A 23,171-nucleotide genomic window follows, 5' to 3' on the forward strand; every position below is an offset into this window, starting at 1 on the left:
TTTCTCAATTTGTTCAATAGTAGGTAGGTCCCGCAGTGGACTCGCTATCAGTATTAAGAGCAAATGCCCCCTCGTCAATTATCTTCATGACCATATGATGGATATCTTTGATGGAATTCTCCATCTGGGATTGGATCTCGAACAGTGAGGGCGTCGAGGAGTTCTTATTTCCAATTCTCCCAGGATTTGGGATATTTGAGGGTCTCTTTGTCCTCGGTTTCTGTGAATGTTAATGTGATCAATGGATGCATAGTTTGAAAGCAATTATTGGAGAAAGTACGGAGAAGATACTCACGACTAGAATTCGAACTATTAGTCGGCTGCTCTTTACAAGTAGTGCCAGGTGCAATCGCTGCAGGGTTCTTCTCTTGTGAACCAGCTGCATTGTTGTTCTCATAGGTGATATTTTGAAGTGGTATAGTTTGACAAGCTTGATGACATGAGCTATTTACTCCTAATACTGGATTCCCATCTTCATGGTCCGTCAGTCAGAACTCCGATTCAATTGAGTGGGCCAGGCTCATGAATACTCACCGGTAGACTGGAGAGTAAAATTTCAGACGGCATCTTTGATTTCTGCATCGGTAATGATTGTGAAATCCTAGATATCAATTAGCATGCGCAAGTCTATCGAAATTTTCTCAGCAATATACCTCAGTTGTATCTTCTCTGGAGGAAAAAATTCCATTCTCTTACTGGCAGTCACTCACTAGATCCGAGATAGCCCTTTTGGAAAGCTTCTTCTTCCCCATGATGATCTGTGAATATTTGGTGTGGAAGAAAATAATAAGACGAATTGGGAAATAAAAGAATAGGCGGATCATGAGCGATCACAGCGAGGGGTTGGTATCACAAAAGATAATGAACGTCTCACCCCGTATTTGTAGGCACTTCCATAGTTTCTAGGAGCAAATGGAGTTTCTTTTGATATTGGGAAAGATTGGAAAAATTCTGCGAAAGAAAAATTTCAAGTTGATCACAAGCATTTCTAATTTCTTTTGAATATTTGTCATACACACTTTGGGCAAACATGGGATGAATGTATGTAGGTCACATAAGTATCAAATCCAAAGCTTATTTTGGCATCAAAACAATTCAGCTAATAGACAAAAATAGTAAATTAGTGTTCATAAAATAGAAAAACAAGCCGACGAGGAGTAAAGACGGTATGGGAGCAAAAGTCCTATTTCCCAACAAGTTTCTTCACATTAACTTCTGCGAGGTCCCTTATTTCTGCCCTGTTGTCCCATCCTTCTGCTAGTCGCTGGTGAAGTTTTCTAGCTCTTGTTATAGATGAAGCCTTATCCACTGAGAGAGATCGTACTTTATCCTCATACCACGCTACCAATAAGTCCTTCTCGGCATTCGAAAACGAGAATATTTTTTTTACGTTTCTCTTCCGCCCTAGAGATCGACTTCTCCATGTCTTTTCTGATGTTTGATAAATGGAGTCGATAGTTCTCAATTGTCTCGGCTTGATCTTCGTTTTCTTTCTCCAGAACTGCATTATCATCGCATAGTTGCTGGAATCTTGACATGGCTGCACTGGACTCCGAGCTCATCTGTTCAAGTCGTGCTTCGAGTCTCTTAGTCTTTAAAGATTTGGCCAAAGCCTCTCTTCTGAATGCCATTGCGTTGTCAACATCGTCTTTAACATCTTCTTGCACTGGGGCGTCGGTTCTTGCTCTTTTATTGCCTTGAAGAATTTTCAATATAGTTATTTAGGATAAGTGATTCCTGGCATCTGTGTGCACTCACGATTGGTCCTCAGGTTTACCAGTTTCTCTTTCGAAGAGATTGAGGACTTCGGTTTTAAATTCGGCGAAGAATTCTACACGAGATGTTAGAACCACGGAGGATTGCTAACAGCTTGAGATGAGATTCAACATATTTCCATTTAATATCGATGGGTTCCCGTCTTTTTGCGTGCCAGGAGTTCGATAACAGCTATGTTATACACAGTCTCCAGTCGTGATACTCAAGAAGAAGAGGTGGACGAAAGCACCAAGTCAGATGAGAAGCAGGCGCTTGTATGTTACGCGGAATGGATCAAGCCAACAGCAATGCTTGTTCTGATAGGTGATAACATCTACGCCCCAACAATTCTGTTTGCTATCAATAACAGTGAAGCTTGCAAAGAGATCCAAGCGTATCATTCAACTATATGCAACCCAGCTTCAATCCCGACCAGCCCAGGGATCTTTAAATCGGCCAAGAACGATATTCCCACGCAGCCAAATCTACCTTCGTCTTCTCTCAACAATGAAATCGAGTCCATCACGGACCACTTTATAGACTTGACAAAGAAACACGACAAATTGTCAGACATTTCGGAAGACGGTATGTTCTAGAAAGCAGTACTTCACTTCATCATCCCCGGGACAAAGCTAATTAGTTCATCCAGACGAAACTACACCACTCATCACACTATTTGGTACGATAATCGAATGCGAAAGATTTCTGGCATCTGTCAAGCAAAATGCTGTCGCTTACCGGGATTCGACAGCAGAGCTCCGCGCCAAGCTGCGGGTTGCCGAGACGGAATCGAAAGAATTGGCAGCAGCGTTTACTGGGAAACAATGTATCTCAAAAAAGATATCAGAGTACGTGATGATGAGATTGCGAGATTGAGAGGAGAGTTTGATAGATTGAGTCGGCAGAAAGATAAGAATGCAAAGCTTGTTCAAAGGAATTTGGAGCTACAATCAACGACGCAGATGCAACTTAAAAGGCTGAAGGAGCTTGAAGATTAGACAATGCCGATGCTGAGGCTGTTGAGCGGGGGAATTCCGAATTATGAGATGATATGATGCATGGCTGTTCAAACTGCTAATGCATGACAATGATGGGTTTTTGGTCTGTTGAAAATGAAGTTGTTCCTTTGATAATGGTCTTTAGTGATGCGCGACTACTTCCATGGCTATGTTGCCCAGGGCTTACGTGCTTGCTCTTCCCATTGGGTGCATAGACTGACGAGACACTACCAAAAATTGACTTGTGAATATCTCTTGATATATCAATTCGCATATCTTATGAATCGTTACAATCATTCATTAGAGATGGAACAATGCAAATGTGAATTCTAACATCAAACAATCAAAGAATGAATTTGTCAAAGATTTTGAAAGTTGAGAAGTGTCCCGTCAATTCATGCACCCACTAGTGGACATCGCTCTTTCCACTTCCAAATTGCTGCGGCTTGCCACTAACTGATACAGATGGATATTTTTTATTTCGAGTTCTCTCTTCCTAACATGCAAGAAACAGGAAATCAAATTATTATCTTTTGCATTTTTAATTGAGTGGAAGACATACCCCAATACCAGCCTTAATTTACAACTTCAGGCCTCTAGATATCTCTAACCTTCGATTTCACGACTACGAAGTATGTCTTCTGCAAACTCGGAGAGACGTCGTCATCTCAAACGGAAATCCAGTAACAATCTCGATCGTCAATACTTACTACATCAACCGGATGTTTTAGAGCTAGACTATGGCTCACCGGCTCGGAGTAGAAAGTGTCCCAATCGTACGTATTACGGATTTCACTATGTTATTACGCTAAGACGAAAAAGTATCTCAGGGACGCGATACAGAAAAGGAGGAAACGATAGACGATATTGACGAAGCAATGCGGAGACGTCGTGTCGCTAACGAAGAAACCGACGAGATTGTTGAATCGTTGAAAAAAAAGGTGGAAACTTCCAAAGAGAAGATCTCTTCCTTAGAAGCCAAGGTCAAAGATCAAGCAGCTGAAATTCGGAAGTTGAAAGAAAAAACACAAGAAGTGATAGACGATAAAGAGCGGCTTCTATTAGAAAGCAGCAAACAAAAGACCGAAACCGATGCTCTGACTGCTGCGAGGCAAGATCTTGAAAGAGATCTGGACGAAGCAAATCATAACTTAAGCTCCGCGGTCGAAAATGGCAAGAGTCTACAACGAAAACTCACTGCTGGAATCGCCAGAATTCAGGAACTGCAAGAAGAAAATCACGCACTGGTGTTGGAGTTGGAGAAGAAGGAAAAGTTGCTAGATACACTTCGTAGATCGTTCAGAGCGATTAGAGCGTTTGTGAATGATGAGCCGCTCGATAGCTAGTTTGTTTGGGGGTTCGATTCACGAAGTAGCGCGAGTTATGACAATTAAGCGAAAGTAGGTAGTTAGTTAATAATAGCCTTGATAGTTGACTTCAATGATCATCCTTGTTCTTAGAATTCTTTCGCGATTCATTCAGTGCTTCTCAACAAACAATACACATACACGGGCGGGTAAGCCTATTGTATATCAAATCAAGAACCTTTGCTTCGCTTTGATGACTTTGGCCAGGGTCTTTTACACTTCAGCCCTTTGTGCTTTTTACATATTGAAAGCCCCCACCGTCATTTACAAGCGTCTACAGATTGACTGGAAGCAATCTTTCATTCTGGTGCTCATCAGCTTAATCGCCGGGGAAATCGATGTTTAAGTAGGTAGTGGATATACACCTTTGTGTATGGAGTGCAATTCACTGTCGTGTAATCACCAAAACCTCTGGGCTAAAAATCTGGCTACTGACTTCAACTAATTTCCTTTCCACATATTCTCTACAGATACTCCATGTATTAAAACCCCAATACCTCCCTTCTCTCCTTAACTGAACTTCAGAACTGACTCTTCTCCATAGTACCGCGGACCCGGATGGACCAAAGGAACATGATGTGTACCAAGAATTTTTTCGGGGCTTCGGATTTGTTACAAATGCAATCAATCGAGACTTGCACCCTCTCCATCTTACCTTACCGCACACAGTCCATTGGTATATTCAACAAAACCAATGCCTATTCTCAAAGTTCATGAATTTGCTACGCGGGGAAAAGACTCTATGGAAAGAGATAATTTACTTGAAAAACTAGGATTCCATAATAGGAATCAATCATCACTATACGCAAAAGTTTATGCAACCCCATCACTGTTGAGCGAGTACCTCGCCTCAAAACTATCCAAACAATGAAAAGATAGAAAAAAGAATTCCAATCACCACCAAAGAAAAAAGTATAAGAAATTGCAAACCCACAGACAAAATCACCAAGCACACTAATGCCCATAGCTCCAAAGTCAAAAAAGATTGCATCATGCGTAAGGGTATTTTTGTTATACGCTTCATCAGTCTATCTATATATATCTGTATAATTCGAAATTTCATCTCATCCATAAATATCCACCGTAGATCTCCAGCCATATACACATATATCCAATCCAATCAGACATCCTTCGCCGTCCTCATCTTCTAGTTAAAAAATCTATCCCAAACGCCCGCCGGGATCTACTGGCATTCAATGCGCAGATGATCCGTATCGCTTTTATCCAAAAACGCCCATATGTAACAGAACCCTATGTAACTGTCTGCTGACACACGAATATATACATCCCTCAAATCCAGCAAATCTATATCCAGAAAGATTCGAAATAGAGAAGACAGCAAGTAGCCCCTCTCTTAGATTAGAAGGAAAGGTAAAGCCTATGGCATGAACCTCAAAACCACGACGTTTTCCCTATCTTCTTCATTCTCATGTTCACCAACCCACCTATGGTCACCCCTCCTCTTGACATAAACCATATCCACCACACCGTCCGCTCTTTTCCTTCCTCCAAGCGCCTCCCACGCTCGCTTCTTGCCCGTAAAGCTCAATCCCTCACGAAGAGCGCCATAAGCAAAAGCTAACCGCACATCTTCCTTTCCAGAAGCCCACATATCTGAGTCGCCGAGATCAAATGTTCCTTCCATCTTCGACATATCCCAATGAATACCAGTGGGGTATTCGGCGAGAGAGTATCCGTTAGTGAGAACCCATTTTGACGATCCCTTTCCGTCGAAACCGAATCTTTGGAAAACGCATGCTTCACCACAGGCATCTGCAACAATGTGAGATATCTCGGGAGTAGCATGATGCCAGGATTTGTAATGATGTAAAGAGAGGGGTTGATGACCAGCTTCGTAGAAACCGGATGGGTCACCCCATTGATCGAGTTGATTGAGTCTGGGGAGGTAGTTCAGAGTAATTGAAGTATGGTTCTTGATACAGTGGTAGAGGAGTCGATCGCCCTGGAACCCAGATTCGGTATATTCGCCTGTGGAAGGATCCACGTCGAGACAGGGGAGTCCAATCAAAGTGTGTGCAAGAGGGGCAGTAATGAAAACACCAGCTCCACCGTAAGCCTACAATTCGTTCGTTAGTTGGCAATTGACAGGAAGGATTCTAAGTTCTTACCATGGGAACACGATCATGCATAATAAAATCCACCCGCTCGGTGAGAGTACCGATATAATACTCCTCGTTAGGATCATAGCTGTGCAACTCCTTCATTAATGCGCCAAGCGAGGGGAAGAAAGTATCGTCATCAATCAACGACAAGTATTTTCTGCTTGATCTTGATGGATGGCTGTAAAGAATTGGTACCAAATCAACATATCTACCCGGCATATCGAGTGAAGGATCTGAGTGGATGACCGTTGCATCAATTCCAACACCAGTTAGCAATTTTTGTGCGGCTGCCAATTGCTCTTCGGTGGTATCGTGCAGCTGCAAGACGAGTCCAGCTCCGTTCGATGTGCCATTTCCATCTGTAAGCCATCGTACCCATTCCTTGACTGGCCCATCGACTTCGTCACTGAATCTCTTGTAGGTGGTTGAAACTCCAAACAATAACTCGGAAGCGTCAATTTCGTCTGGTCGTGGAGTTTTCATGACGTGAATTTCCAAAGGCTCTAAAGTATCCGCTGGTAGCCTCTCAACATCTGAGAGCTTAATCTTCTTCCACCCATGAGGAAACAATTCTTGGCTGGTATTCGTCAACATCGGTCTTTCCTTCGCATCTGTAACATATCGTATAGTTCTCATCACGTAGTTGATCTCCATCTCAACATTGCTCTTCGCCAATACATCTCGTAAAAACGCAGCGTCGTCAACATCAGTAATGTTTAATTCCACTGGTGCAATTTGAGGTTGCTGTGTTTCATGAGTTTGAGCGACTTGTTTTGCAGTTGCTTGTGACTTTTCTGGTGGTGCTGCATTTTCTTTTGGCGTTTCCCTAAATGCAGGTACGATAGACTGGGAAACGTTCTCGTGGTAGTAAGATAAAATGAGGAAAAATGCTACCGTCGCAACAGCGAGGAAACGGTGCACAGGCATCCGAGGCATTTTTGGGGGCTGTCTTCGGGCTCTGATGGCGATTATCGCCTGGTTTTCGGTAGTCACTTCCTGTAGATGCTAGTGATTCTTATCGTAATGACACCCAATCAACAAATACTCGCTCGTGTCGTATATAATTCAGTGCAATGCAACTGCAGAGCAAGAAGGGAAGATTAAAAATGAGGGTGTTAAGGAAATGAAAAGAGAGGGAACAATAAAGAATGAATTCTAGATTGATGGAACAGGTCGGACGAAGGTCTAGGTGGGAAATGGGGAGAGAAAATAGCTGAATGAATAGGAGAAAGGTGGAGACGATGGAGAATGAATTCGGACAGGATGACGAAGCGTTTGATAGTCCCTGGTCCGTTGGTGGCACTGGTGCAAGATAGTAAATTAAACCATGGGGGAATAATCAAATTAGAGCAAAGAAAATTCATGGTTGGAAAATTCGAGATGCTTCAAGTTAATCATTTATTACTATACTCATTCATCTAAAGGGGGTCGCTGTTGGTGGAGCCGTATATCTCTGAGTTCTGAAGGATTGGTCAATGTAGCGGATAGAAACAGTAGATCTACCTAGTAAGCATCCGAAGATGAGCATCCCCATGTACAGAGAGAGTACCAGCCAGTAAATATAATGAAGTTGTATACCTGGTTTCAAGGTTCTACGAATGAACATGTTGTTGCATACCAACCAATGACTGGCTATCGAGGTAATTTGTTTAACAAGTTCTATGATCTATCTGTAGGTAATTTGAGTGATGGGATCCACAAGACAGTGTCTAGGGTAGCAGTTCATGATTAGCGGGATGAAAGTAGGAGATGAGATAAAATCACTGATGGCATGATTTTTTTTATCAGACTATCGATTGAGGCTGCCTTAAGACGACGAAACTGTCATGTCAGTTTTATTTAAAGGCTAGCTTGATACAAGTTACTGCTATTTTAGGTCCCATAAAGATGTTTCCAGAGACCCACGACATTTTTGGTTGTAGAAAAAATAGGGACACGCAAGTGCCAAGGCGGTAGTTGGGAATATGCCTGCTATTGCCTGAGCCCTGAATAGATAGCGTAGGAGTGTAACATGGTTTGAAATGCTTAAATTAACCAAGCATTCCGTGAAGCTTCTTGAATCCCATGAATTGTCGAGGACAATAATAGTTGACTGCTGTCAAACTGGTACCAACAGCCCAACTAGAGGAAGAAAACACAATTAGAATCAGAAATTGGTTCCTCGTGAGTCGTGGTCTTCCTGGGTGACCCTCACCAACACGTCAAAACCCATGTTTCAAGAAGTTGCAAGTTCCTGATCGGCTGTGGAGCGCTTAATATCGAGGTTGTCGACAATCTCAGCAAGTGAACAAATCACGTTTTCGATGGATGAGAGCCGGGGGGCTGAGTAAGTGCCTATGATAAGAGCTCTTCAGATATACTGACGATCTTCTCGAAACGTTTTGATAAACTGCTTATCACTGGCGCCGATCAGGACTTCCGCTGCCGTTGCCTAGGATATGGGATTTCAAGATCCCGAATCAAAATAACCTCAGACCCAATTCTAGGGAAGGACTGTAGGAATAAACACGGGAGAGGAAATGCACGAAATCCCACGAGTAGAAGTTGCAGCGCGGTAAATACTAACATCTGGTAACCCATCGATTTTTGATAGATCTGTGTGTTAGTAAGTCGCATAGGTAGGTACGATAACGTAAATATATTGTTCCTTTATAGTCGATGTAGGAACGACAATGTTTATTAAAGTAGACATAAAGGTGTCGCCCCCACTTGGAGCAGTCTGTGATGTTGAAATTCGAAAGACATTCCCCTTCTCTTCCCCAGATATATCCCAATAAGGATGGATTCACGAGAAGAATACCTGGAGAAGAAAGGTCAAACTGAAAGGGCCGAAAGGTCCAATATAAACAGTACATCAAGGTGGGAAACTGCATTAGTGAAACGAGCTGTCTTGGATTGATTATGGGGAAACACGTTGAATGCGTTTAATCGACAAGAGTTAATTAACGTATTTCGAGCTTTAGTCATGAAATTCCTCTGTTAAAGTGCGATGCTTCGAAATGACGCCACTAAAAGGGATTATTATTAGATTATGTCAAAAACTCAAAATATAAACACTTCTTTCTCGGGCCAATTCCGAGACCTGTTCAAACTTTATTATATCGTGAATTTGAATGTACGGACACCAGTGGAAGTACAGACTCTGATGACTAAGCATAACCCATGAGAAGCTCGTATAACCTCCACCACAGGTAAAATGATAGCCTCAAGATGAATTCATTAAAATCTGTGTTGTATCATTACTGTCACCGACGCAACTCTTCCCCATAGGAGGTTAAAGGCGATGCGATTTGATTTGCTTATAACATGTGAACAGTCACATGTCCCAAATAAAGTTGCGCTAACTTGCATGTTTACCGACTATCACTCTCGTTTTCGCCAGAGGTAATCAGAGATGGCTCCATATATCACCTTGGCCGATGATAGGTTCCATCTAATAACTTGTCCTCGTCTTGGATTAAGCCGATAGACTATTCGGTCTGAAGTTCAGACTCTAAACTTCTCTAATGAGGTTGTCAATCCGATAATGACTTGCTTTGAACTCGTGCTTCGCAATTTCTGCTTCTCTCTTCAACGTTAGCAGGTTAGAAGTTTTTCTACTCCAATACACAATCTATAATCAATCTGCCTGACCGGTAATCTTACCAAAATCATAGCTGTGAGCTGACGCGCAAGTGCTCTCGTTGACAGCTTCTCAAGATACAATGCGTGGTTGAACGTCTTGGTGCATTACATACACTCCTCTCAGCCAAATTGGTCACTCTTTCTGCTCCAGATAAGTACGGGGCAATCTTTATGCAATCCTGTGGATGCTATGGCCAATTTGACTCATTTCTCGACATGCGTACCTATTACTTAACGATATTGCTTCAATGGTTAGCACTCTCCAATATCCTACCATTTGTGACACCATACCAGTGGCTCTTTTCGCTTCAATCTTATTATCGGTTGGTTGTGGCCTTTTTGGTGCTTTCTCACCTAGCACTCCTATTTGCAAGTGGGTTGGATGCCAGATCCTTCATGGGGCTGGTCGCGGTCTTGGGATTCAAATGGTGAGCTTGATATCACCCATCGTTATTATTACCCATCTAACAACATTATTTTTTCCCTGGTAGCCTATTCTCTCGATTCAAAAAACTGTGCCCCTCAAACAGCTCCCCATAGGAACGGCGCTTATTATATTCAGCCAATCGTTTGGGGCAGCCTCATTTCCCAGTCTCGAGAAAACTATATACAGTAACAGCTTCAAAATTATTGTTCACGATTACGCGCTTTCGATCAACGCCACAAAAGTAATTGATGCCGGGGCTACTATATTAGAAGATTTGTGTCCCGAGAGGGTCTTGGGGGTGTATTAATTGGTTTCGCAAAGAGTATTGATCGCGTCTCCTATTTGGGAGCAAGATTAGGAGTTGGCTGCTTCATTCTCGCATGCTAAATGGGGTGGACAGGTTTGAGAAAGAAGAAGAAAATTTCAAAAGCTGAAAAGTATTTCTTGATCTGGGAATGAGATCAAGACCAGCTTGAAGTTAATAAGAACTTTCGCAGTTTGATTTTTTTTTCCAGATCTGTTACCCGTCAATATGTGCCTTTTATTTGTGAGTCTTCGCATTTGATTTATCGACCGAACTTTGCAAGTCGAAGACTGTCTATTCCAAGTCAAAAAAATCACACATTCATCTCAAAAGGGGCTCATGGCTTCCCTGACAAGAGCACCGTGCCGAGCCCGTTCGAGAGAATAAGGAGAGCTTCCTAAGCCACGACAAAGATTGAGACATTTCTCAATGCTGACCACGAGGAGCAGGTCTATCGCTCTTTTGTGAGGATACACTAACCACACTAAGCTCAATCCCGATCAATACAAATTCTGATCCACACCATCATCAAGAACCTGTAGATAACAAGGAGGAGGATTCGAAAGATTAGAAAGGTCCTCGACCTTGATGTTATATCTTTACCCATTTATCCTCACTTGAGATGCTGCTGAACCGGAATAGACTTATTGACTTGGTGAGCAACACGATATGCCCCAACTAGTTGACACATCTCCATCCTGTCCGCCAGGAGGTCATGATATAGCTGCAAGTCGATCTCGACATCTTATAGCAGATAAGCGTAAATGGCGGTGTTGCATGAACCGTTCAAGATCGACAACACACTGGCCGGAATTGCAAGAGAGGTCATCGTACGCCGTGCAAGATTGGAAATGATCGGCAAATTGGTGAAAACGATCATCTAGCGATATTTACCCCTTCACTTTCTGCCAATTCTGAAATGGATATCAGAAAGCCTTGCTAATTCATTTTGGTGTAATGGACCACGATGCACGGGGTAGAGAGAGAGAGAGAGAGAGAGAGAGAGAGGTGAGAATCTGATAGGACAATGTAGGGCGGCTTACCTTAGCACCTTATTGGTGGTTCAACCCCACCTAAAAATAATAAGCCGAGCACCTCATCTGCTATCACGACAGAGACACCCCCATGTTCAAAAATTAATCGCGATTGCTCACATTATCATCATGGCATCTCATCCCATAACAACCTTCAGGTTCATTTCAACGTCTTGTCGAGATGGCAAACTCTATACCTTCCTCTAGCTCTGACGCTGCATATAGTTCCGACAATGATACCGAAGTTACTGACAGCAGTGCTACTACCTATGCTTATCTCGCCGATGACCCTGTACATTTCTCTTATCGGGATGGTGACCTCACATGGTCAGGAGCTGTAGGAATTGATGGCGGCATATCTGGTGGAAAAATCAAAGGAGAAGATGTGATCTGCGTTACGGAGAATGAGGGACCTAACGGTACTCTGGGCTATACAATCTTCAGTCTGCTTCCAACAGAAGGAGGAACTCAAAAACTTCCATTTGAGTTGAAGACAACATCTGCCACCAACCTTCCCCAAGAATGTCTCGAAAGTTATCTGATTAGGAGTTTGCCGACATATCTTCGCTCCGCAGAAACGCAAATATACGTTTTGATCTCAACGTTGTCTGGGACAGGATTGGCGCCAGACTTTTACGACGCTGTATTGCACCAAGTTCTCGGCTCTATCGGATTGCCGGAAGGAAGCTACACCTTGATCAGAACAGATAATGCAGATTCCGTAAAGGACTTTGCAAGCTCAACATTGCTGGAGGGCGCGAATAAGGGTAAAAAGCAATCGATATTAATGTTAAGCGGTGATGGTGGGATGGTGGATACAATAAATGGATTGCTTGAGAGTGGAGAAAAATCAAGGTGGGCTTCTCCGCACAGCCTATCTGTGCTATTCACTACTAACATCTTATGCACAGGTCGTATGTAAAACCGACATTATCTCAACTTCCTCTTGGAACAGGAAATGCTCTCTTCCATTCTTTGCATCGACCTTCTCCGATTCCGTCAATATATATACAGGGTCTACGGACATTACTTCATGGTACCCCTTTACCGCTTCCAATATTCAGTGTGAAATTCTCTTCTGGCGCACGAACCATTACGAACGAAGGTCAAACAGAGACACCACTCACAAACAACATTGTCTACGGTGCAGTTGTCGCCAGTTATGGCCTCCATGCAACTCTAGTTGCCGACAGCGACACAGTCGAGTATAGAAAACATGGAGACCAGAGGTTTCACCTGGTAGCTGGTGATTTATTGTTTCCAAAAGATGGAGCTCTACCACACGCTTATAAAGCTTCTGTCACATTGACCAGATCTGATGGTACGGAAGAAGCCATACAAAGAAAAGAGCACGGATATGTTCTCTCAGTACTTGTGTCCAACCTTGAGCGAACTTTTACAATATCTCCTGAAAGTAAACCCTTGGATGGCCAATTACGAGTCATACACTTTGGAGCTGCAACTGGTAAGCAAACAATGAAGGTTATGGAAGAGGCATACAAAGATGGAGATCATATTGGTATGCAATGGGATGAAGATGGCCAGAAAGGTGAGGTTGGATACGAAAGTATCGAGAAGCTAAGGATAAATTTTGAGGAATCCGGAGATGGTTTCAAATGGAGACGATGTTGTGTAGACGGTTTGATTGTGGGTGTTGAAGAGGGAGGCTGGATGGAAGTTGAAAGGCTAAAAGGCGAAGGGACAGTGGATGTTGTGGTTGATTTGTGAGATCAACGAGGAGTTCAAATTAGATTATCATGTTGCTAGTGAAAATAGATCGCTTAGCGGATTAGACGATTAAGGGCGGTTATTTCTGCGGGTGTTACGTGTTGTGATTAGACGTCACAATGGCTGAGTGGCAGACTTTAGATTGAAACAGTTAGCCTGGAGTTTTGAGTATAGCATCTTACTATCTTACATCTCACATTTCGTATGTCATCTCTTTCATCTCTTGTCATATATCTCTATGTCCGCAATTACTTCAGTTTCCGGAAAGTCGAAACCCAAAAGCCTGTAATAATTCATCATCCACATATCCCTGGTCAATCCTCAGTTTTTGACCTCAATATTTCGGGTCAGGGTAGTAGTTGACTGTACAGTCAATTGAAAATACATTAAGGCAAGTATTTTTGAGAAAAGATGTGGCTGATTTCTTCTTCGGGTGGAGTCTCGATATAATTCATAAGTAAGTACCCACAAGTCACTCTTCGTTTGTCGCTCTATGCAAATCTATCTTTATCATTACCTCTTAATACATGTAGTTGTGCTCATCAAAAGCATGTTAGGCATGCATTGAGAGCATCGTTATACACTACACAGGCATTGAGAAATCATAGACCCTCCCTTGCTCAACGAATAAATTCAGAATATTTTTTACAGAAGGAGTTGCTGACAAGGTTTTCCTGACCCACAATGGCAGAGTCACAAGAATCTTGCTCGGTTTATTGGCGAAAACTGCAATTATATTCAGACCTTGGACTTGTATTCCAAAGGCTGTCTTATTGACACCGGCGTTCAGAACACGATAATCAATCAAATCTTGCTCAAACTAGCGCACTAATCTGAACCATTGATACAGGCGTTTAGAACACGACAGTCGATCAAATCTTGCTCAAATCAGCGCACCGATCTGATCCATCCAAAGTATAATCGGCAGCCGATTGGCCAGGTGCAGAACTGCCGATAAGATTCTGCCTTGGTTGAAATAGATGTCCTCGCGGCGAGAATTTTGATAACCTCGCTTTTCTTTCAAACACTGGTGGCTGTCTGATCTTCTTCTTTTCTTTCACCAAGCCTAAAGTGTTTACATACAACAAAATTGTACAGCGGAAAAGCAAACTGACACGCTGATTAAGTAAACATGGACATGGGAACATCAAGCATGGATATGGGAGGTGCGACGGCGACTGCAACCGGAACGATGGCTGCAGCAAGCACCGCTGCGGCCATGGATATGGGAGGCGGATGTCAAGTTTCTGTAAGAGAACCATCAATTACTTTCTATTCTTCTCAGTATAATACGAATTATAGCTGACAACCTACATCTAGATGCTTTGGAACTGGTATACCATTGACTCGTGTACGTCAAGCTCTCTCCTACCTTTTATACCTGTGGACGGATGACAAAACTATAAACTATTATCTGTTGCAGCATATTGATAATTCTGTAGGTTTCATCTCGAGTACATGGCATATTACCTCGAACGGGATGTTCGCTGGCTCTTGCATTGGCGTGATACTACTCGTCATGTCACTAGAGTTCCTTCGTCGAGCGTCAAGGGAATACGATCGCTTTATCGTCCGTCAAGCACGGAGTCAACACCAGCACATCCAGTCTAACGTAGACATCAATCCCAAGATAGCCGCATCCGGTCCTCAGTCAACTCAAACTATTGTTACTCCACAAAAAATCACGCAAAGCTTTCGACCGCATCTCGTGCAACAGATTATCAGAGCACTCTTTCATATGATGCAGTTTGCAGTGGCTTACTTCGTTATGTTGCTGGCTATGTATTTTAATGGGTACATCATCATCTGTATCATAATTGGAGCTTTCCTAGGTTCTTTTGTGTTCAGTTGGGAGCCGATAAATTTGAGGTTAGCCATCTGCGTAACGGGTTTGAAAAACGTCCTGACAATTGAACAGATCTAATGATAATGAAGAGGCAACCTTCTGCTGTGGTTAGTCAAGTTGTTGAAATGCTGAAATGGCCAAAGTTGATCGGATTCGGTGGCACTGTATAGAGGTGTGGGGGAACGAGAAGTGTTGTGAGTTAAACACGAATGAGATTCTGGGATTCAATGTTCGTAGTGGAATACCAATAGAAACTATGATAAAAGAATCAATGAATATCTGGAAATCAGACACACCAAGAAGGTCTATTCAGGCAAATCCCTAATGACCTGTCGACATATACCAGCAATAATCATATCTTACTCGTGTACTATGTTTACTTCATTCTCAGTAGTTCATCTTCTGCGGAGTCAGAGAATCTATAAAATACCTGGTTATAATTGGCCAGCAGATTATTTGAACACATTTTATCAACTTTGAGCCACAACTTAGTTCCCTATGACCGACCTATAACCTTGTATCACATAAATGATATTTCATACACCAAATCTTTTAAATCAGTCTACATCTTTATCTAACTACCACTCCAAATATAACGTTTCTCAAAGATCATTCCAGGCCCTCATCAATAGGTTTTCGCTATCAGAAGAACCACGTTCTCTTTCCGCTTCATCACAAAATTGGGAGGCTGAGTGGCTGGGAAACAATTTAGAAGCCCAATGACGTGTTATAATACTGTAATCAAGCACTGCATATAGAAGCAGTATTAGAATCCACGAAGCGTACCATAATCTGTCCTTAAAGATCAGCAATTGGTCCTTAACATAATTTCTTGACGTAGATAGAGACTTCCTCACATAAATACCACAGTTAAAGCATATGAAGCTTGCGCAACATAGCACGCAGCTCGGGCTTGTCTACTTGCAATACTGCAGCTGTGGTGCAGATACCATGGCACTCGACTTGGATGATCAGGATCACTGTAGTCGGGTGATCTCTGGCCAATACAGCTCATGATCCAAAACAAAAGCACGCAGCTGAGCAGATAGACTTCTGTCCGCGTGCTCATGGACGCTGTCAGTGCTAGTAACTGTCTGGTGAGGAAAAGACACAGAGTGAATATTCCAGCTGCGAGATTGAACTCAGTACATCTGACCTCGATAATTTTGTCAGATATCTCTTTTACAATCAAGAAGATAGGAAGTATCGATTAGGGCGTGTCAATGAATCGAAAAGAATACAACATACCGTCGAGACCAGATAAAAGGGATTTCTGGCGGCTGCAAGTAGTTTGCATAAAAGTAGATGCGCATTTTAGGGTCCGAGTTAAATCCATGTTGTCCACCTTCTTCCCACAGAGCTTTTCGGGTAGCATCAGGATATCCGACCAGAAATAAACTGATGATGATTATAATGAGTTGAACTTCTATCAGCATGAGGGAAACTCGACCTTTTAATTTGTGCCAAGGTATGTCTATTTCACAGGAGGATAATCCTCGCTTTGGAAGCGGTATATAATGAGTATCCATGATGAGATTCAAGAGAAGTAGAACTATCATGCTGAGCATGCAGCTCAACACTTCAATATAAGACTCCTTCGCCAATGATCTTATTCATAACGGCTAATGTCAATAATAGGATATCAACTGACCGCAGCTTTTTCAGTAGGCAATCTCGGTTGCATGTGAATGGAGCATATTTGAGTGCATTTCTGGTACAAAGACCTCACAAGGATCCTGCCAAGCGATGTCACAAATAATCAGCCATGACTGATCATATTACGTTTTCGTAAGTACAAGGTAGAAAAACATAATGTGATAGGGTGGAAGAAATCGCACTGAATTTTACTCATGCTGGTGATTACTCCTATCATTACTTGCCCTGACTTCAGAACGAGTTAGATTTCTAAACACAGAATGTCCCGGGTAGTCTCTAGAATCTTGTAGTTGGTAAACTTGGTAAATCACTATACTAAGAGCAAAAATTTGGCCTAAGATTCATTAAGACTTCCTCTCCTTTGGGCTATTTGACATAGATCTGTTTCACAACTTCCAACATAGTCACTAGTAGAATGGCCATACTCATTTCCCAACAAGAAATGACCTTAAGCAGTGAGAGATCAAGCAATAGTCAATGTCCATTACAAACTAATCACAGATACCGAGCTTGCTGATCGATCCTCTCTCATGCCCACGAGAAGTGTTCAGAATATAAATACATCCCACCAGAGCTCGGGTTCTTCATGATACTCAAGTTTTCTTTCGCAACAGCATTGCGGACATCATCTTGCATCGTAAGCGGCCCGCATACAAAGACGCCTATTGTCTGTCCCGTTGTCCTCGCTGCGGCGGCTTCTTCTCGGATGATCAGAGGTAGATCTGGGCGGCCGCGCACTTCATCTTTCGGTCCATCGCTTGCGTCGGAGTTTCTAAACGCTTCTGTATGCTTCTCGATGGTGTCTTTTTCTGTCGGTGAAATATTGGTCCTTTCGAGCTCTCGAGCAGATTCGATTGGAGGTTGTATCATAGGCTCAGCTTCGCCAGTCAGATGTACCTCGATACTTATGCCTGTTCCTAGCGACTGGTAGTCTGATAGCATATTGTTGAAGGTTGTGTGCAACCATGTGCGGGTCGCTATGTCTCGTGTTGATAGTATTACCCGCAGTGATCGTGGGCTGCGAGGGTCTCGCTGACGTGATGTCTTGACAGAGTTTTGTCTATTCTCTTTTGTTTCATCAGTCAGAGGTTCCGGAACCCCCTCTGAAGAGCGAAGCCGTAGGAATTGCTCGATGAAGGGTAGCATCCATCCAGCCCCTGAGCCACCAGCAATCACAACAAGACGATCGCTGCTGAGGTATCTCTGATTGTCTATACCACCATAAGGACCATCGACAAACACAGGCACCTGTATACCTGGGCGCTTTATTGCATGATTGTATAGCCTTGCCGTGAAGCCTCCTTGATGGCGGATATAGAAAGTAATCTCGGACGGTTTATCAAGTGATATAGATGGTAGCGAACAGATGGTGAATGGATGAGAGCTTAAATTATGGATGCCAAAGCTGCGGAACCGCAAGAAACAATGTTGTCCCGGTTGCCATTTGAAGTTGGCTGGTATTGTAATACGTGTAAACCCATTATCTTCAATGAAGATTTCTGCTTTCTGATGTGTACCGTACTCAAACAAGGTCCTAAGCCATGGGTACGTCCAACAAGGTACGTACACTGCTGCTGTTGCGACAAAATAGTCCCTATCAGTTTGTTAGGAAACTCTTGAAGGTAAAATTAGCTTCACAGAACATACCATGATGTTAGTGTACCACTGCAGTGCCAGAAAAAGATTACCATGAACACTACAGCCGATAAGAAATGTGTTGCTTTGAAAAACTCATAGCCAAGATTTCTAGTGAGTGATTAATCGTCTGTGGAATGTCCTTATATCAAGGTTACTTACCGGATAGGACCGCAAGATGCAAATGTGAGCCACGCCTGAAATACAAGCGCAACAATGCCAGTCCAATACTCGAAGATGTTACTCACAGTAAACTGATTGACCATATCGCCATTATGAATATGCCAAACGATAAATGGGAATGTGTGCATCAACGCCAGGATGAAGAAAGCATATGCAATCCACCGGTGAAAGACCTGGAGCTTCTCATATGGTACTCCGGTCACCATTGTTATCCAATTCGTCTTGGTTGCAGTCGCACTACGCATAATTAGTCTGGTTTCGTATCGTTTAATAGATGAGCGTACAAGACGAAAGGCATACAAGCTAGCGCCAGCCAGCCAGACCTGGTACCTAATGGCGGCGAGTTGCCCCAAACGGTGCTCGTACCCGGCCAATAGTATGGGGATGGTATCAAGTCCATGCCTTCAAAAGAGGTCAGTCCATGTTTCTTCGACCAGTTGCAAATCAGCATCGCACTTACAGAGAAAATATAAGGTCCCTATAGCTCCTAGCAATAGCACTCCCACAGGCGCAGAGTTCCACCTTAAAGCTTCGATGCGAAAACCTCGGTACGACAAATATCGAATCAATGCGACGCCCCTTCGCCATATCAAAGGCTCAGGCCTGTAGGACAAAGCAAGCACTTGTGTTAAGACGTAACCGACTACGAAAATGCCGATAATGCACATAAGGAGTGCTACTGTTGGCAGTGCGAATCTCAGATCTGCTACATACCTGGCGCACTTGTCAATCTAACTTCTTCGTGCTGAGTGGTATCTTGTATAAGGGATAGGGCTCACCAATTGCGCCATGGTTCTTTATAATACTTGCACTGGTCGGAATCGAAGCCTTCACAATCGAAGGCCCGACCAGACTCGAACATAACAGGTTGATATATCCATGCAGCCATTTTGTTTTCGTTTTCTTTGCGACAATGTTAAGGCTGCCTTGGTGTTTTGTTGTCCTGGTCTGAAATACTGTGGAGTTATTTCCAACGATTTTAAATCATGAACAACAAAAGCTTAGAAATTCAAGGAATGTGATTGTCAAGTAGCATCAGCAACTTTCAAGCTTCCTAACCCACTAAATTAGGAGAATAACGACTCGTCCAATGTAGATGTAGCGAAGGCAACAATTAGTTAATCGAGTTTTTTAGCGCGCGTAATATCTTACTCAAACTCGCGCAAATTGATCAAATTTCCATTCCTAGACAAGTCCCATAGACACTCGCCAATGAAAAGAAAGATGTTAGGGAATTTGAGCAAGTTTTCTTCCGAATCGAGAAAATTCATCGATGAGTTACGACAAGGATAACTGGGTAAATGGTATTGTGTCGAGAATGGGCGTCTTACGACGGATGACAATAAAAGTCTTTAAGTAGTAAAAACGAAACATCTATTAAACACTTTGCAAATTCGAATATTTTGCAAACTCAGCCAACTATGGATATGTCAATGGCTAGCTCAACAGGCTCAATGGCCATGTCAATGTCACCAACCAGCACAATGTCAGGCATGTCGATGGCCAGCTCGACTAGTTCTTCGATGTCAATGTCGTCCGATACGATGATGACTATGGACTCTATGGCAATGACATTCTTCATCTCCTCAACCACACCTCTTTACTCAATGGATTGGACACCGGGCACCATTGGCCATTACGCCGGCACATGCATCTTCCTGATCGTATTTGCGGCAATCTTTCGAGCACTGTTGGCTGTCCGAGTACATTTCTATCAGCTATTGGCTGCTGCCGATACCCGCCGCAGCGGTGGTATAGCCTATGAACCGCACCGGGAGGAGAAGTCGATGCGACGTCAATGGCGGGCAAGAGAGGCAATTTTGTTAGGATTGATTGATGTCGTGCTTGCGGGCGTGGGATATCTATTGTACGTAACACCACTCTCAGAACTTTGTTAGTAACAGATGTGCTAACACTTTTTAAGAATGATTGCGGTAATGACCATGAATGTCGGATATTTCCTGAGTGTGTTAGCTGGCGTTTTCGTCGGGGGTGTATTGTTTGGTCGCTACCTTGCCGACTCGTCGGCGCATTGAAAGGAAATCTTCAGGCTTAAGATTACAATAGGCTTTCTGTAACGGTGTCGGGGCTGATCAAACCATCTCAGTACAGTGATGCCATGCGCAAAAGATGGTACCGTTAAGATAGCCAAAGGCTTGATCATGGCTACCCACGAAATACTTCAAGCATTAAGGCTTGGCACTATGTATCCTCTCACTATGAGTTCTTAGCCTTCCACGCTGCCCACTTAGGAATTCGATGAATACTACTCTATGTCTCAAAATGACTGCAGTCAAATACAAAGAGTACACATTTGCCTTGAGAACGATAGTAGAATTCTAGAAATCTTTAGTAATCAATTGATTCATTTATCTAATGAGATTTCTACCAAGCAAGGCGATTGAGATTTCTCTTTTCATCAAATAATGCATTTATTGCATTGTATAACATAGAGTAGCGCTCTCAAGTTTCAACTCGCTCGAATAGAGAAACTAACTCCCAGTTCAGTCCAAAACATGCCCACAAACTTGCAAGCACAATCACATTCGTGATAGCTTATTCATCGCACTCATGAATTGCTAATTCGCAAGGGTGATAATTTGTCCACCTTCCCAAGTTTCTCCGGCCTCCAATTTTTGCCATCCACTAACAGATCCAGCCTCGACACAGATCATGGTTCTCCATCCATCTTTTGGAGCAAAATCGCCGATATCCTTGGCATCGATCCAAGGGTTCCAAACAACAACTTGGTTCATGTTGTCTCTCGCGACTGTGTATTTCTTTTTCCCTCCCTCAGAAACAATTATTTCAGTTGATGGACCGCCGGCAGGAGTGTAGACACGATCGGTTTTGGCGGAGATTGTGAGGGGATCGGTGGGAGCGGTATTTGTGGAAATTGGTTCGGTGAGTTTGTCGACATATGTAGCATTCTCGAGACCTGTGATGGAGATTTGGGAAATATCCTATTGTTGATTGTACATTAGCATAGAACATTTGCGGATCGATCAGTGTAAATAAACATACCTGGATCTTCAAATAAGTGTGCATCAAAATCTGAAACTCCCAAACTGTAGTACCTTCATTTCTAACCACCATACTCGTTCCAAGACCTTCTCTACCAAGTGTAACACTATAAATTAAACCAAACTCGCCACCCCACAACTTCCTTGTCTCCTCAGGTACATTACTAGCACTCAGACCAAAGTCCAACTTTACACTGCTATCACCACCCTCTTGTCCCTTAACAGTACTGCTCTCACTAGTACTCTTTCCTAAGAACTCCCATCTACAATTGCGCGCAAAACCATGTTGAGGTAATGTATCGACACCCTTAGTTTTACCTTCCTCACCCTCTACTTTTCCAAACACCGGGAACACTAGAGGGATACCACCACGCACAGCCTTTGTACCATCGAGCACCGCTTTTTCGCTAAGCCAGAGTTTTTCGGTCCCGGCAGCATCTTTCCAGCTTATGATTGTGGCGCCGTAAAGAAGGATCTCGACTGATTCTCCGGTGGGGAGAACGGCGGAGACACGGGAATTGGAATGAGTGGTATTTATTTGAGCATGAGGTGCGAGACCTGGAGTGGCAGAGAGAGCAGATGGCTTCTTGGGTCGGTCCATTGTTGAGATTTTTGTGTGGATGATTGAGTTGGAGATTGTTAGATCAAATGAGGGGTAATTTGATCGATGAAAGAAGCTAGGTATGGATGAGATCTTATCAACCAGGTGGGATATTTCGATGTATTTATACTTCTGTGTGTGTAACTGCAGACGGGATGAAACAAACGTATAGTGCAGTTGTACCAGCTGTGTATAATAGGCTGAAAGAAGAGTCACTTATGAAGTTATTCAGGTGCGGTGTAAAGTGTTGGAGTGAGGGACGAGTCTTAGAGGTACCAATTGACGGGAGTTACCTAAGACAATCTAGTACACCACACCGAAATGTGGGATGTAAGCGAGAAACCTGAAACAAGAAAGAGTGACCAGGGTATCCAAGATGAAGGAGCTGAAAATAGATTAGCGGCGAATGAATATCAGACTAAAAGCGGAGCTGATCATCAACAAGGACCAGATCAGGCTAAATGATGATTGGTCTAGAATTCATGTATGGGAATGGACCAGAGGGCATTTGAGGGCGAAGAATTCGGAGAGATACTTCTCTGTGTACCGGTAGGTAAATATCATTTGGTTTCATGTGTAATGACAAGGGCTAGATGGATCAAATGCAATAATACGTAGAGGGCAAAGATAAAGGGCGAATCTACATCAAACTGGGACTACAAATACATCATTTCCTGACCGATCATTTGATGACTACAAGGTATCATGGGCAAATCATATTTGTTCTTATTTACGATCTAATTCATGGATAGTTTAAGACTTATGGGGAACGATGAACTAAAAAGTGTTCATACGTGCAACATAATTGGCATTATTTCTGGTATCTAAGCTACAAATTATCCACCAAAACTCCTCCATGCAATCATG

General features: G+C 42.9%; 10 protein-coding genes across 10 annotated transcripts; 5 read left to right on the top strand and 5 right to left on the bottom strand.

The window, feature by feature from the left end:
• Window positions 1-164: 164 nt before the first annotated feature.
• On the bottom strand, window positions 165-1,631 carry Bfra_000211 (uncharacterized protein; the record flags this gene model as incomplete). The annotated part of the gene is made up of 5 exons (XM_037330656.1): window positions 165-220; window positions 296-472; window positions 531-601; window positions 697-758; window positions 1,338-1,631. 5 exons carry the CDS (start codon window positions 1,629-1,631, stop codon window positions 165-167), a joined length of 660 nt encoding a protein of 219 aa, XP_037196989.1.
• A 318-nt stretch (window positions 1,632-1,949) lies between these two features.
• Window positions 1,950-2,631, top strand: Bfra_000212 (uncharacterized protein; the record flags this gene model as incomplete). The annotated part of the gene is made up of 2 exons (XM_037330657.1): window positions 1,950-2,340; window positions 2,405-2,631. The coding sequence occupies 2 exons, from the start codon at window positions 1,950-1,952 to the stop codon at window positions 2,629-2,631; spliced, it is 618 nt and encodes a 205-aa protein (XP_037196990.1).
• A 756-nt stretch (window positions 2,632-3,387) lies between these two features.
• Window positions 3,388-4,099, top strand: Bfra_000213 (uncharacterized protein; the record flags this gene model as incomplete). Its single annotated transcript, XM_037330658.1, has 2 exons — window positions 3,388-3,529; window positions 3,576-4,099. The coding sequence occupies 2 exons, from the start codon at window positions 3,388-3,390 to the stop codon at window positions 4,097-4,099; spliced, it is 666 nt and encodes a 221-aa protein (XP_037196991.1).
• Window positions 4,100-5,498: 1,399 nt separating this feature from the next.
• Bfra_000214 (putative glycosyltransferase family 31 protein) lies at window positions 5,499-7,179 on the bottom strand (the record flags this gene model as incomplete). The annotated part of the gene is made up of 2 exons (XM_037330659.1): window positions 5,499-6,197; window positions 6,250-7,179. 2 exons carry the CDS (start codon window positions 7,177-7,179, stop codon window positions 5,499-5,501), a joined length of 1,629 nt encoding a protein of 542 aa, XP_037196992.1.
• Window positions 7,180-11,813: 4,634 nt separating this feature from the next.
• On the top strand, window positions 11,814-13,360 carry Bfra_000215 (putative diacylglycerol kinase catalytic domain-containing protein; the record flags this gene model as incomplete). Its single annotated transcript, XM_037330660.1, has 2 exons — window positions 11,814-12,487; window positions 12,544-13,360. The coding sequence occupies 2 exons, from the start codon at window positions 11,814-11,816 to the stop codon at window positions 13,358-13,360; spliced, it is 1,491 nt and encodes a 496-aa protein (XP_037196993.1).
• Window positions 13,361-14,492: 1,132 nt separating this feature from the next.
• On the top strand, window positions 14,493-15,376 carry Bfra_000216 (putative ctr copper transporter family protein; the record flags this gene model as incomplete). The annotated part of the gene is made up of 4 exons (XM_037330661.1): window positions 14,493-14,609; window positions 14,681-14,711; window positions 14,803-15,242; window positions 15,296-15,376. The coding sequence occupies 4 exons, from the start codon at window positions 14,493-14,495 to the stop codon at window positions 15,374-15,376; spliced, it is 669 nt and encodes a 222-aa protein (XP_037196994.1).
• Window positions 15,377-15,808: 432 nt separating this feature from the next.
• Bfra_000217 (uncharacterized protein) lies at window positions 15,809-16,735 on the bottom strand (the record flags this gene model as incomplete). The annotated part of the gene is made up of 3 exons (XM_037330662.1): window positions 15,809-16,003; window positions 16,072-16,357; window positions 16,455-16,735. 3 exons carry the CDS (start codon window positions 16,733-16,735, stop codon window positions 15,809-15,811), a joined length of 762 nt encoding a protein of 253 aa, XP_037196995.1.
• Window positions 16,736-17,390: 655 nt separating this feature from the next.
• Window positions 17,391-19,569, bottom strand: Bfra_000218 (putative ferric-chelate reductase protein; the record flags this gene model as incomplete). Its single annotated transcript, XM_037330663.1, has 6 exons — window positions 17,391-18,456; window positions 18,510-18,608; window positions 18,660-18,917; window positions 18,965-19,082; window positions 19,141-19,394; window positions 19,460-19,569. 6 exons carry the CDS (start codon window positions 19,567-19,569, stop codon window positions 17,391-17,393), a joined length of 1,905 nt encoding a protein of 634 aa, XP_037196996.1.
• Window positions 19,570-19,953: 384 nt separating this feature from the next.
• On the top strand, window positions 19,954-20,716 carry Bfra_000219ia (putative copper transporter protein; the record flags this gene model as incomplete). The annotated part of the gene is made up of 3 exons (XM_037330664.1): window positions 19,954-19,977; window positions 20,030-20,547; window positions 20,605-20,716. The coding sequence occupies 3 exons, from the start codon at window positions 19,954-19,956 to the stop codon at window positions 20,714-20,716; spliced, it is 654 nt and encodes a 217-aa protein (XP_037196997.1).
• Window positions 20,717-21,259: 543 nt separating this feature from the next.
• Window positions 21,260-22,304, bottom strand: Bfra_000220 (putative aldose 1-epimerase protein; the record flags this gene model as incomplete). Its single annotated transcript, XM_037330665.1, has 2 exons — window positions 21,260-21,643; window positions 21,705-22,304. The coding sequence occupies 2 exons, from the start codon at window positions 22,302-22,304 to the stop codon at window positions 21,260-21,262; spliced, it is 984 nt and encodes a 327-aa protein (XP_037196998.1).
• Between the last annotated feature and the right edge of the window lie 867 nt (window positions 22,305-23,171).

The sequence above is a fragment of the Botrytis fragariae genome (genome assembly GCF_013461495.1).
Source record: "Botrytis fragariae strain BVB16 chromosome Unknown tig00000001, whole genome shotgun sequence".
NCBI classification, from domain to species: domain Eukaryota; kingdom Fungi; phylum Ascomycota; class Leotiomycetes; order Helotiales; family Sclerotiniaceae; genus Botrytis; species Botrytis fragariae.